Consider the following 14,414-nt stretch of genomic DNA (forward strand, 5'->3'; position numbering starts at 1 on the left):
ACTTAATTTGAGCCTGAGAGGGTTAAGCATGAGTATGACAAAGGCTAAGAAAATATACTGCCTGAAATAATATCAAATTTAAACAACAAATTACAAAATTGCCACACCTGCTGTTATTGCCAGGTGTTCGATAGAGCATTATTGAGTCATAAAAAATACATATCATTGAAATATCATCAGTAAAAGAAACACTCTCACTATGTAAGACATGTTAGCAAATTCAGTTAATAAATAATGTATCAAATCTATACAGATGTTTGAAGGTATAAAGCAAAGCATGTTTGTTTCTTATGGCTTACAAATGTGTTTGCCTTTAACATAATTTACATTTCATTTATACAGTTTCACAGACGAAACAATAAAATAGGTTTCCTGAACTGTTCTTCGTGGCCCAAATTTTGAATCCTTTTGAGGGTGATGCATTATCCATGAAGGTGGGCAATTTGTTCATTGATCTCTGACCCTCGCTGACTCTGACGCCTCCTAATTCTGCTTCCAGCCTTGCTGATGAATTTGTTGTCACTGATGCTGTCACCAGTTGTACACAACATCTCTGTTTGTCCACCAGTCTAATCTGTAATTCAGGTGAACCCAGAATTACCTGCATCTTTGTAATGTTTCAGAAAATATACACTATATGTTGATGGGCATTGTCCCACTTTTCTTTCCTTTATAAGTAAGAATCTCTGTGGTTTTAATGACAATTCATATACAGATTGTGGAGGACATTTAATTCAACACTCAAAAAAGTTCCTCACCAGCAGACTGTAGCACAATTTCAGCCCACAGTTAATAAACCCATCCAATGCAGCGTTATCAGAGAAATTATGCAAGTGTTATGTTTGTATGTACTGGTAATCTATTTATCATTTATCATGATTCCTGCTCTGATGATTACTTTCTTCTCCTTCTGTAATTTTAATAGATAAAGGATGTTGAACTTTAAGCTCCAAACAGGATGAATGAGGAAGACCACAGAGGAGAATCGTGGATGTAGTGAAAGAATACATGCAGATGGTTTTTTTCATGGTGGAGGAGCAACTTCTGATACCATCTTAAAGAAAAAACACATAAAATTGAAGAGTAAAAATAATGACAACAATATGTCTAAATTTTTTATTAATTTTTTAGAGCAAATGCAGTCTTGTCATGGTCAGAGTTGCCCACTCATCCATCCATCCATCTTCATCCGCTTTATCCGAGGCCGGGTCGCGGGGGCAGCAGCCTAAGCAGAGAGGCCCAGACCTCCCTCTCCCCAGCCACCTCCTCCAGCTTATCCAGGGGAACACCAAGGTGTTCCCAGGCCAGCCGAGAGATATAATCTCTCCAGCGTGTCCTGGGTCTGCCCCGGGGCCTCCTCCCGGTGGGACATGCCTGGAACACCTCACCCAGGAGGCGCCCAGGATGCATCCTTGTTAGAAGCCCGAACCACCTCAGCTGGCTCCTTTCGATGTGGAGCAGCAGCGGCTCTACTCTGAGCCCCTCCCGGATGGCCGAACTTCTCACCCTATCTCTAAGGGAGAGGCCAGCCACCCTTCGGAGGAAGCTCATTTCTGCCGCTTGTATCCGCGATCTCGTTCTTTCGGTCACTACCCACAGCTCGTGGCCATAGGTGAGGGTAGGGACGTAGATCGACCGGTAAATTGAGAGCTTCGCTTTTACACTCAGCTCCCTCTTCACCACGACAGACCGGTGAAGCGTCCGCATTACTGCAGCTGCAGCCCCAATCCGTCTGTCGATCTCCGGCTCCCTTCTCCCATCACTCGCGAACAAGACCCCGAGATACTTGAACTCCTCCACTTGGGGCAGGAACTCATCCCTGACCTGGAGTGGGCACTCCACCCTTTTCCGGCTGAGAACCATGGCCTCAGATTTGGAGGTGCTGATCCTCATTCCCGCTGCTTCACACTCGGCTGTGAACCGTTCCAGTGCGAGCTGGAGGCCCTCACCCGATGAAGCCAACAGAACCACATCATCCGCAAAAAGCAGAGATGAGATTCTGAGGCCACCAAAGTGAAAGCCCTCCGCCACTTGGCTGCGCCTAGAAATCCTGTCCATAAAAATTATGAACAGAACCGGTGACAAAGGGCAGCCCTGGCGGAGCCCATCACCCACCGGGAACGAGTCCGACTCTTGCAACGGTTGTATAGGGATCGAATGGCCCGTAGCAATGGTCCAGACACCCCATACTCCCGCAACACCTCCCACAGGACACTCCGAAGGACACGGTCGAATGCCTTCTCCAAGTCCACAAAACACATCTAGACTGGTTGGGCAAACTCCCATGCACCCTCAAGTATCCTTGAGAGGATAAAGAGCTGGTCCAGTGTTCCGCGACCAGGACAAAAAGAGTTGCCCACTCATATTTAACTAATTCAAATACAATTACTGCATTTAAATGCTTATGTTCTAATAAAAGGCATTGTTTAATACTTCTGCCATGACAACCCAAATAAATCAATGAGAGGGAAACGGGAAGATTAGTCATCAGGTAAGGTTTACTGTTCATTTACCATGCCTTGATAACAGTAAGCTTAACAAAAGAAAAATGTTGGGGAGGAGAAACAGTGTTCTGTCAAAACATCCTACCGTAGCGTAAATTTATAGTCTTGTCTATCAATCCGTGCTAACTTATCAGAATATGCTACCTTACGTGGTTAATGGCTCTGTTGTATAGGTAGCATGTTCAGATGGCCAAATACCACTATTAAAACATGCTTCCTGCTGGGATTTATATAGGTAGGATGTTCAGATGGCCCAATCACACTATTAAAACATGCTTCCTGCTGGGATTTATATAGGTAGGATGTTCAGATGGCCCAATCACACTATTAAAACATGCTTCCTGCTGGGATTTATATAGGTAGGATGTTCAGATGGCCCAATCACACTATTAAAACATGCTTCCTGCTGGGATTTATATAGGTAGCATGTTCAGATGGCCAAATCACACTATTAAAACATGCTTCCTGCTGGGATTTATATAGGTAGGATGTTCAGATGGCCCAATCACACTATTAAAACATGCTTCCTGCTGGGATTTATATAGGTAGGATGTTCAGATGGCCCAATCACACTATTAAAACATGCTTCCTGCTGGGATTTATATAGGTAGGATGTTCAGATGGCCCAATCACACTATTAAAACATGCTTCCTGCTGGGATTTATATAGGTAGCATGTTCAGATGGCCCAATCACACTATTAAAACATGCTTCCTGCTGGGATTTATATAGGTAGGATGTTCAGATGGCCAAATCACACTATTAAAACATGCTTCCTGCTGGGATTTATATAGGTAGGATGTTCAGATGGCCCAATCACACTATTAAAACATGCTTCCTGCTGGGATTTATATAGGTAGGATGTTCAGATGGCCCAATCACACTATTAAAACATGCTTCCTGCTGGGATTTATATAGGTAGGATGTTCAGATGGCCAAATCACACTATTAAAACATGCTTCCTGCTGGGATTTATATAGGTAGGATGTTCAGATGGCCCAATCACACTATTAAAACATGCTTCCTGCTGGGATTTATATAGGTAGGATGTTCAGATGGCCCAATCACACTATTAAAACATGCTTCCTGCTGGGATTTATATAGGTAGGATGTTCAGATGGCCCAATCACACAACATTAATTAAGGTGGGGGGTGGACAATGGCTATTACACTCGATGCACTCCAGCTGACTTACCTTGGTATGAATGACGACGTACTCACAGTTTGGCGGCTTGAAAATAGCCAAATCTTGCACCCAGCCATTTGTAAATTGGATGTGCGCCTCCAGTGACTTGTAATTACGAAACTGGTTCGCAGTGTAAGCGCTTACTCCACAAACAAGATACGTGAAGATATCAGGGTAGGACAGTGGGGGTAAGTCGTCTGGGTCTTTACTCCACTGCTGTATTTCATATGGGTCCAGATTTGCGATGCGCTCTAATTTTTTCAAGTGCTGCTGCTTCGCCTCTGGACGCAATCGGTCTCTATACCGTCTGTTTTCTTTTGAGCTGCTTTTAAGCATGGTTCTTGTCGTCGTCGTTCCAACACGGTGCGTTTGTTTTGATTTGTGGACCCGGAAAATGGCGCAATACATTGCGGCGTGAACCAGGTGTAGGACCGAACTCTCCCACACACATAACATCACTATAAGACTGGACTCTCACACACATCACATCACCACACACACTCTGGTTTTTCTTCATGTACACTTCCTTATAATCTCTTTCTGCTATTTGCACATTTTTACTGTAAATTTCTAAGTTAAATCTGTAAATTTTATAATAACCTGTGATAGGTTTGTAGCGTAAACCTATTCGCTGGAACGTTAAGGACAATTTGCTACACAGGAAAACAAGACACGAGTAGGCAAAGTTCTTCATGTTTCTCGTGCACGGGAGAGAACCGGACAAATGCCGTTCCTTCGCTTGACCCCAGTTGCTCTCGTCTGCTCCCCCGTAACACTGCTCTTTTATTGAGGTTACATGAATATACATATATACATAGGTTCATTAACATATGACGTCTACATACAAACAAAGAGTACCTTGCCTGTGCGTTGTGTAAGTGTGTGTGTCTGTGTGTGTGTGGGGGGGGTCAGAGTGTGACCCCATAAATGACTTCTCTAACCCTGCTGGTCTGGAAGTCCAGCAGTTCATCTAATCAAAAGGCACTTAGACTAAAACAGATATAGATACGTTTATCCTACCATAAAACAATAAGACAAGGTACGACCTCTCCCATGCTCCCAGGATGTAGGTGTGAATGCCAGAACACTCTGGAATGCACACCAAGCCTTTGCAGACTATTAAGGATCAAACCTCTACCAATCTAAAACTAATTATAAAACTCTAAGCATATATAAGTAGATATTTCTAAGCATAAATGATAATCAACAATACAAAACCTGACAACCTGTAAATTGTAAATACTGTAAAACCACTGTCATTTAATGGTCGGGCATTGCACAGCTTCAAGCATTTCACCTCATGTCATACTGGGTATGGTTGTGTGTGTGACAAATAAAATTTGAATTTGAAAGTCTTTCCAGGTGAGTTTGATCCAGGAGGGTCTGAAGCCAGAGTCAGACAGAGACTGTGCAGAGACTGTAGAAGGACAGAGCAGCAGCAGAGCAGTCCAGATACACTGATGATCCTCTGTCAGATCCAGAGGGACACACAGGGATGATGCTGGACTCTACATTGTGTCTGACAGTGGAGCTGTTCTCAGAGCAGTTCACTCTGCAGCACTGACAGTCATCTGCACTTCTTCTCATTCCTCTGTCAGTCACTGCTGGATGAAGCTCTCCTCTCCACCTCCCAGTAACATGGCCCAGTCAGAGCGTCTCTACACACAAGCTGCTGCTGCTTCAACCTCTCTGGATCATCAGGACACAGCTCCTCCTCTCTCAGCACACACACCGTCCTGTTTACCATCATCAGCTCCACCTGCAGAGAGAAGACGGAAGAGCAGAGGAGATAAACGAGTGTTTCCAGAGACTCTTCATCAGCTGTCAGTCAGTGATGCAGCACATCCAGTATAAAGAGCAGCAGGGACTTCAGTGCTGGGACTGTACTAGGACTCATTGTTGCTTCACTTTTTCTAATCTTTGGATTTTTATTGAAGTTGATGAAAATGTTTTTCCCTCCTAGTTTGAGTTTGGACTTTCATTCATTAGAAGAACCTTGGTGTGTCCACTCTGAGCTCTGTAGGAACCCCAACAACAAGCCCAACAATCCAGATGGACGGTTCCAGCTGTTAACTGGAGGAATTCCATCCAAACATCTGCTCTCACTAAATTCTTCCTCACCTACAGACTGTGTTCTTCACTGCTTTAAACTTGGAAATGAATGCAGTCATTGGTCTGCGTGCTGCTTTGTTCAGACAGCTGATTGGCTGTTGACAGCGTTTGATCAGAGCGTGTCAGCCGTTACTATGGTGACCATAAAGGTCAGAAACAGGAAGTGTTTGTGTCCAATCCTGAAGCCTGTCACCATTCTCCTCTCACAGCTTCACTGAGAAGCTGCAGCTTTACAGGAAACTCTGGATCTTTGTTTCATACTGACTGTGTTTAGTACAATACTGCTGACAGCACCACCCACTCACTCCATCACTCTACTGACCTCAGAGTCTCCAGTCTGTAGTCTGGACTCTGCTGAAGATCAGACAGCTGCTTCACATCTGGATCCTGCAGGTTATTTCCTCTCAGCTCCAGCTGTCTCAGATGGGAGGGGTTGGACTTCAGTGCTGCTGCCAGATAATCACAGCTGATCTCTGACAAACCACAGAAACTCAATCTGTATAAAGAATGAAAGATGTAAGTTTATTAGACAAAGTGTGAGCTTGAAATCATTCAGTGTTTCATCATCTGTTCAGAGCTGAAGAAGGTTCAGAATGTAGAAGTTTAGAAAATGGAAACTCCAAACAGCTGAAGCCAACAGGAAGCAGCTTCAAACAGGAAACTGTGCAGAGTTTCAGACTATATGTCCTGATGCAGCCAGTTGGATTTTGGAGATTTGAATCTCTGTTCTGTGACTAAGTCCTTGAATCATTTCTTCCAGTTGGTCCAACAAGACAGACTAAGTGTTGGACATGTGTTGTGGCTCCATTAGGGGAGCTTCTAAATGTGATGTGATGGCCCCTCTGGGTCTGTCAGGTCACAGGACTGAAGAGAGCTCAAACTGGGCACACAGTTGTTCCAGTCTGGACCAAAGACTCTATACTGGGACTGAGGGAGTGCTTTGACTGCACCCACTGGGACTTTTTAAAGGCTCATGTTCTCACTTAGATCATTGATTTCTACTTACATTTCTTTCTGGGAAAAATGGGGATTACTTTGAAAACAGGAAGTATTTTCCCCAATAAGCAGCCCTGGATTAGTAAATCACTCCAACATGTTCTCAGGCAGAAGAAGCTGTCTTGTTACGAGGGAGAGAAGAAAAAGATTGAGGCACAGAAACTTGTTGAAAGAGAGATAAAGCAGCTAAAATCAGGTGTAAAAGTAAAGCAGAGGATGAGCTGAATAAAGGACACTCAAGGCTGGCTTGGAAAGGAATGAAGTCCATGGTGGGGATGCAGAACAAGGAGCAAAGATGAATGTGATGCTGAATCAGCAGAAGACTTGGACTCATTTGATTCCAGCTTTGATATCATTGATTTCAATGAAGAGCTTTGTGATTGTAGCAAAGGGCTGGTAGCTCTGAGAGTCCCACTGATGAGGTGTTTGTGTGGAAATCTCTTAGTGGGACCAAAGAGAGAAAAAGCCCTGGTCCTGATGCTGTGGGAGGGAAATGATTGAAGTGTGCTGTGAGGAACTGACTGGGAGATTTTCACACATTTTCCAGTCCTCCTTGGAACAACAGGAAGTTCCCAGCATATGGAAACAAAGGTTAAGTGTCCTATGGCACTCAGTGATGATGGTGCTGTGGCCCCACCACCTCCACCTCTTTGTAAAGGAACTAACTGTAATCTGACGCTTCAAATGGAACTACGACTTCCTCCACTAGGTGGCAGTGTCTGATGAGAAAGTGTTAGTGGAGCTGGCCTGGAGTCAGAAACAGGAAGATGCAGGATTTGGGCTGAAATGGGGAAAAGTGGTTCGCACTAGTGCCTTAAAGCAAGAAGGTTGTAGGTTGAAGCTTGTTGGCCTTTCTGTGGAGGTTGGATGTTCTCCCACAGTCCAATGAAATGCTGCTTAGGTTCACTGGTGCTTCTAAATTGGCTGTAGGTGTGGATGTGAGAGAGTGCTTCTCTGTCTCTCTCTGTTGGCCCTGTGATGGACTGCTCACCTGTGCAGGTGGACCACGCCTCTTGCCCTATGACAGCTAGGGCACAGGCTGCAGCCCTGTGAGCCTAAGCTGAATAAACAGTTAGCAAAAATGATCCATAGATGGCCTGAAATTCCCCAGTTAGCAGTTTGGTAGATAGCTATGACATGCTAATCCCATCCAGCAGCTGTATTCTGCCTGTAAGCTGATCCCTGCTGAGCCAAAGCACTTTTTCATATACAAATTACAACCTTTAATAGAAACCTATTGGTCAGCATTTTATTAGCCTGCTGTTAGCTTCATTCCACAGAAAACTGAGAGAAACTAACAGAGTTGATAAAGAATAAAGAGAAATGTGCTGATTTAAAGCCTTTGAAGTGCTTCAGATGATCTCTGTCCACTTCTGTCCACTCATTCATTCATGTAAGCTTTCTAATGCAGCTTTGATCTTCACAGCCTGCTTTATGAAACTCATTCTAACCCTGAATGTCAGAGTGTTCCTCCTTCTCTTTCCCATCATTCATGCTGGCAGTGGAGGAGATTTGGATGTTGGACTGTGTTTTGGATGATGTGTGTATGTTTGTGTTGGACTGCTGTCTGTAAAGCAAACACACATTTTGCTTTGGATTTCAGTGTCAGACAGACTTTAAGGTGGAATGAAGAGTTTGAGAGTTTCACAGTGAATTATCCAGTGGAGGATTTTTCTTCTTCTTTGAAGGTTTGAAATGTGAACATTGTTCTGCTGCAGTCAATGGACTAAACCAGAGAAGAAGAAAACAGACTTTACCATGAAGATCCTCAGTGTGGATCAGTATAATATCAGCCTGATGTCTGCAGTTTAGTGTCAGCACAACTTTCACATCATATTCATCTCAGCACAACTAAAACATGCTGACTGACCTCAGAGTTTCAAGTCCACATCCTGGACTCTCCAGGAAACCACACAGATGCTTCCCTCCTGAATCCTGCAGGTTGTTGTTGTTAGTCAGGTCCAGCTCTCTCAGATGGGAGGGGTTGGACTTCAGTGCTGCTGCCAGATAATCACAGCTGATCTCTGACAAACCACAGTTCTCCAATCTGTATAAAGAATGAAAGATGTAAGTTTATTAGACAAAGTGCTTGAAATCATTCAGTGTTTCATCATCTGTTCAGAGCTGAAGAAGGTTCAGAATGTAGAAGTTTAGAAAATGGAAACTCCAAACAGCTGAAGCCAACAGGAAGCAGCTTCAAACAAACACAACAAGAGAAAAAACTCTGAATGTTTCACATTAAAGTCGTACATTTATCATAAAAACAGGACAAAGACTTGAAAAAGTCGTGTTTTTCCTTCCAGGAACCACAAGGCTTCACTTTTAAAGGTGAAGTGTGAAAGAAATGGACATATTTGAAGTCCAACACCTTTTTCCAGTCACATTATTAAAGCAGACAAACTACAAGCTCATTTCCATTCCAACAAGTCATCTTCTGACCTGGACTAACAACACTGGTCTCTATGTGCAGCTGGCTGTGAGACCAGTGCTCAGGGAGCGTCTACAAAGTGCAACACTGAAAGAACATCACACACTAATTTGCTTCCAGCACTTCCACACAAACATCTACTGTCATTATTGTCACCAAACTCTGTGGATCCTTTATTGCAAATTCAAATGGGATCAAATGGTCAGACAAAAGAGGGTTATGAGGAAATATGATGAAATGTTGTGTATTAGCAGCAAGTTATTGAATCATTTTCCTCAGAAACCAAACAAAATGATTGACAAACATGTTTTTACAAACTCAGTGTTGGACTTGGATCAGCAGGATAAGCTGATGTTTAAAGGCATTTGTGTCATGGTCCTGGGTCATTTTGACCCAGTGTTCTTAGTTTTCCTGTGGTTTTGTATTTTGTTCCTTATGTTCATTGGATTGTTTGGTTTGGTATTTGGATCCCCCCTGTGTCCATGCTGTTATTGTGGTGTTTGTTCTGGTACCGTGTTCCCGTCCTTTGTGTTCTGTGTTCTCCTCATCCCCTCGTGTATTCATCCTTGTTCTCTGCCTCTCTCTCTGTCCTCATCTCTGTGTACTGTGTTGTGTTCAAGGTCCACATCTTGGTGTCAGTATTTTCAGGTTCGTGTCCTCCCCGCTCTGTCACGAGTAATTGTCCTCAGCTGCGTTCCCCGTGTGTTCCCACTTCCCTCATTACCTTCTGTGTATTTATGTCAAAGTATCCCTTTGTTCCGTGTTGCGTTGTCCCTCTAGGTTGTGTGCATTTACCGTGTCTTCCCAGCGCCTCAGCTTTAGTTGCTCCCAGTATAGTTTTTGTATGACTTCTTATGTTCCTGTTAATAAAGACCTGCCTTTGAGTTCATCCCCGTGTGTCTAGAGCCGTGCATTTGGGTCCTCTCTTGCCTTCACACAGCCGCTGCATGACAATTTGAGTCTCGCTGTATGAGAGTCCAGTTATTACTCAATATTTATGGATGATGTTCTTTCAGTGTTGCACTTTGTAGACGCTCCCTGAGCCTCACAGCCAGCTGCACATGGACCAGCTGACATTACCCAGCATTAGAGGCGGGTGTAAAAAAATGGATTTTCCTATTTAAATGGTTTTAATTTGAATAAAGCGATGTTGATTCATTCAATCCTGAATCGATTTTTAATATAAACGTATTTTGCCAGAATCTCAGGTTAAAGCTCCCAAAAGTATTTCAACAACAAGCAAACAGATAAAACAGTAAATGAGAGCAGCTAAACACACAAAGATGGAAACACAGAGCGTGGATCGTTCACTCGACGGCACGTACACGGACACGCCGTCGGGGCTGAAAGTGGACAGCTCACAGATCCTGAAGCTGCAGGTTTCATCTGTCTCCAACCAAAACTGACTGAACCAGCAGCACAAGAAGATCCAAACTACGCTTTACGTTTGATGAACATCGTCATGAATTCTCTCTGACTTTGACGTTTACTTCCTGCACAGCTCTCTCTCTCTCAGTGTACTTCAAGAACAGTTTACCTTCAAAAATCTGTTTCCTGCATTATTCACTGCTTATTACGCACCAGTCTGCTGTTGTGTTCACTGCTGTCGGCCTCCCAAAACAAAGCCTCATTTCTGCTGTTCAATACTGAAGAAATTGAAACCTTTTAAAATGATGACAGATTACAAACTCTCAGCTGTGTCTGTAATCAAACCTCTGTAACTTTGCTTCACTTCAGCAGCATCAGGTCACGTTCACAAGTTGATTCATGGTTTGCTTCAGTTTTTGATCGACTGCAGAATATTTTGAAGGTTATCTGCTATAAAAAGCCAGAACAGGGGGGCGCGCTGTTAGACACTATGGTGTGAAGACGTGTTTCCGGGGCTCCGCAAAGCAGTGACAAAAATATTGTTTTAAGACGCATCCGCACTTTCTATATCAGCCCTGTGGGCTATAAATAACCCTTTTTGCCGCTGGGCGCCCGCTTGTTTATTTATTTTCACTTTTTCACTCTCTGAGGTCGGGAAACCTATTTTTGACAACTTCTGGGAAAGGCCGCAGGAGTTTCCTTCCTGGTTGGCTGTGGTGACCGTAGCGTCTGGACAATCAAGTTCTCTCACTAAAAGTCCCACCATTTGCCCTTTATTCTTTTTTTGCATAATGGCAGACCCCGTTTTCAACGTTTTCGAGCAACGTCGAAAACGGGGTCAGGCCGGCGCGGGTGGTTCACAGAGCCCGGAGCTGGGTCGCGAATCTCAACGTGATGCGGCTATCACAGAGAGCAGCTACGAGCAGGGTGCGGGCGCACCGCTCGGCGAAGTCACATTTACCAAAGCATTGGAGGTTCTGAAACGGGACATCTGCGACAAGCTTGAATGCAAGATTGATACAGTTACCCATACACTGCGGTCAGAAATATCATCTGTGAAGGCTGAGTTTAAAGCTGCTATAACCACCCTACAGGCCACCGTTAATGCTCAAGGGACCACCATTAAAGATTTGGAGCTTTCAGCTACAACCTGCAGTGACGACCTGACCTCTCTTCAATCTGCTGTAAGTGTCCTAACGGAGGAGGTCAGACAACTGCAAGCTAAATGTGAGGATCTAGAAGGAAGATCAAGGCGCAATAATATTCGCCTTATTGGCATCCCCGAGGGTTTGGAGACTTCTAACCCTAGGGAGATTATTTCCCATCTCCTGCAAGATCTTCTGAAACTGAATGAAGCACCTCTGTTGGATCGGGTTCACAGATCCCTTGGACCAAAGCCCAGAGAGGGAGCGCCTCCTCGCCCACTCCTCATTAGAGTCCACTACTTCCATGTCAAGGAACAGCTGCTACGTCTTGCAGGGGCAAACTCTCCTCTACTTTACCAGGGCAGAAGGATCTCCATCTTTCCAAACTTCACACCTGCAGTGGCTAAAAAACGTTCACAGTTTACTGGTGTCAAGTGCCTTCTGCACTCTTGTCCTGGGAATCAAGTTCGGCCTGTTCTATCCTGCGGAACTGAGGGTGACACTTCCAGATGGAGTTGTACGTAAGTTTACTGATCCTGCGTCTGCCACGGACTTTGCCAATAAGATCCTGGGGGGCCCTGCCTCTCAGGGCACATATGTGTCTTAGCCCATTGGGCTGATATGTCCATCTTGGTTAATTTCTGTGAAATATTTTATTCTATTTTTTTTTCTCTTTCTTCACTGTTTTTTATTTTTTTATTGTATCTTATTGTATTTTTTTTTAAGTAACATACTTATGTTTATTTGAGGTGAGCTTGATTTATAGGATGTGTCTTGTTCTAATATATTTTCATACAATCCTTGATTTGTCTCTGCCTTGTATTGCAAGGAGCTGGAACTCAACTGGGACTTCGAATGGTTGGGAGGAAGTGCTCAGGGGTGTGTTTGGTGGGGGGTGCGCGCATCTTGTTAGGGAAGATGCTTCAGCATTTAGGGGGAAGTTTGGGTGTTCTCTGTTTTTTATGTTGTACTGTTCTGTACACTGACTTTGTTTTTTCTGTGTTTTTCATCGGTCAGCTTTTGTTTTTTTCAATCTATGTTCTAACATGGTATCGCAATTAAATATTAATAATCAACAAGCAGGTCACTCGTTTAAGTTCTGTAGCTGGAATTGTAAAGGTCTGAACCAACCTATTAAAAGGAGCAAGGTCCTCCATCATTTGCAAGTTTTGGGCGCCCGGGTTGTGTTTTTACAAGAAACACACCTAAAAATTTCAGATCATTTTAGACTTCGTAAGGGGTGGATGGGCCAACTCTATCACTCTACATTTAAATCCAAAGTTTGTGGTGCTGCTATTTTAATACACAAATCAGTGCCTTTTCTTTCTTCTAATGTTATAGCGGACCAGAATGGTAGACTCATTATTGTAAGTGGTAGTATTTTGAACACTAAATTCATTTTTGCCAATGTCTATGCTCCCAATTGGGACGATCCAAATTTTTTTAGCACTTTTTTCACTAAAATTCCTGACTTGTCTTCCCACTATTTGGTTCTTGGTGGCGATTTTAATTGTTGGCTCTGGCCGCTGGATCGATCCTCAAATAAGCCTGGTAGGCAATCCAAGTCTTCCAAAATTATTAATATGTTCCTTGAAGAATTTTCTGTTATTGATGCCTGGCGTTTTCTCAACCCCACACGTAGAGAGTACACCTTTTTCTCCCCTGTTCATCATACATACACTCGTATTGATTACTTTCTACTGGACAGTCGACTTACTTCACAGATTCGCTCTTCCTCTCATAGTGCTATTGTCATTTCAGATCATGCTCCGTTGACTCTAGATTTGGCAGTGGGCCAAAGTTCTCCACCAGCTCCATGGCGTTTGAACACACGCTTGCTGTCAGACGATAAGTTCATCACATTTGTGACTTCCAAGATAGACTTATTTATAGAGACAAACATTACACCAGGAATATCACCCTCCATTTTGTGGGAAACGTTTAAGGCTTTTATCAGGGGACATATTATATCTTATGCTGGTTTTGAGGCAAATCAAAGGAAAGCAAAGTTGTCCGAGCTCATAATACACATATCGCAATTAGATGAGTTGTGTGCTGTCTGCCCGGCACCAGAGGTCTATAATGACAGGCTGTCTTTGCAGACTGAGTTTGATCACCTGTCCTCTGCTCGGGCTGAAGAGATGTTGTTGAAGTGTCAGTACTCCCAGTATGAGTATGGGGAAAAGGCCAGTAAACTGCTCTCCCATCAGCTTCGTAGTGCAGCAGCTGCACATTCCATTCCTCGGATTCAGACATCAAGCGGTGTTTCTACGGATCCTAAAATAATTAATGACCAATTTCGAGACTTTTATTCATCTCTTTATGCATCTGAGTGTGCATTTAGCACTGAGGCTTTGGACTCCTTTTTCAATCATCTTAAGCTCCCATCAATTGATCAGACACACAGTCTTCGGCTGGAGGGACCAGTAACTGTAGAAGAGATCCTGCAAGCTATCAGCAAATTGCAGTGTTCCAAGTGTCCCGGACAGGACGGGTTTCCCGTTGAGTTCTATCGTAAATTTATGCCTAAACTGGCCCCACTCATGATAAATATGTATAAGCATTCACTGGAAGTTGGATCCCTCCCACCCTCTCTACTGCAGGCATCTATATCCTTGATCTTAAAAAAGGATAAGGATCCATTACAATGTGGCTCATACCGTCCCATTTCTTTGT

The 14,414-nt window shown here is 43.7% G+C and overlaps 1 protein-coding gene across 8 annotated transcripts in view; it reads right to left on the minus strand.

Moving 5' to 3' along the window:
- Nucleotides 1-3,617: 3,617 nt before the first annotated feature.
- The window catches only part of LOC146391699 (protein NLRC3-like), a 28,199-nt gene continuing 17,402 nt past the window's right edge, over nucleotides 3,618-14,414 (minus strand). For 5 of the 8 annotated variants that reach the window (XM_084914976.1, XM_084914946.1, XM_084915003.1 and 2 more), the window contains 3 exons: nucleotides 8,668-8,844; nucleotides 6,124-6,297; nucleotides 4,376-5,448 (listed from right to left, as the gene is read on the minus strand). In XM_084914976.1, the coding sequence (XP_084771102.1) occupies nucleotides 5,439-5,448; nucleotides 6,124-6,297; nucleotides 8,668-8,844 (361 nt within the window). In that variant the 3' untranslated portion in view covers nucleotides 4,376-5,438. Of the gene's footprint in view, nucleotides 4,290-4,375; nucleotides 5,449-6,123; nucleotides 6,298-8,667; nucleotides 8,845-14,414 lie in introns of those variants that run through there. The other 3 variants (XM_084914967.1, XM_084914994.1, XR_014798612.1) reach the window with 2 other exon arrangements.

Source organism: Perissodus microlepis, chromosome 3 (assembly GCF_051167445.1).
Source record: "Perissodus microlepis isolate ML-2025 ecotype Zambia chromosome 3, ASM5116744v1, whole genome shotgun sequence".
NCBI classification, from domain to species: domain Eukaryota; kingdom Metazoa; phylum Chordata; class Actinopteri; order Cichliformes; family Cichlidae; genus Perissodus; species Perissodus microlepis.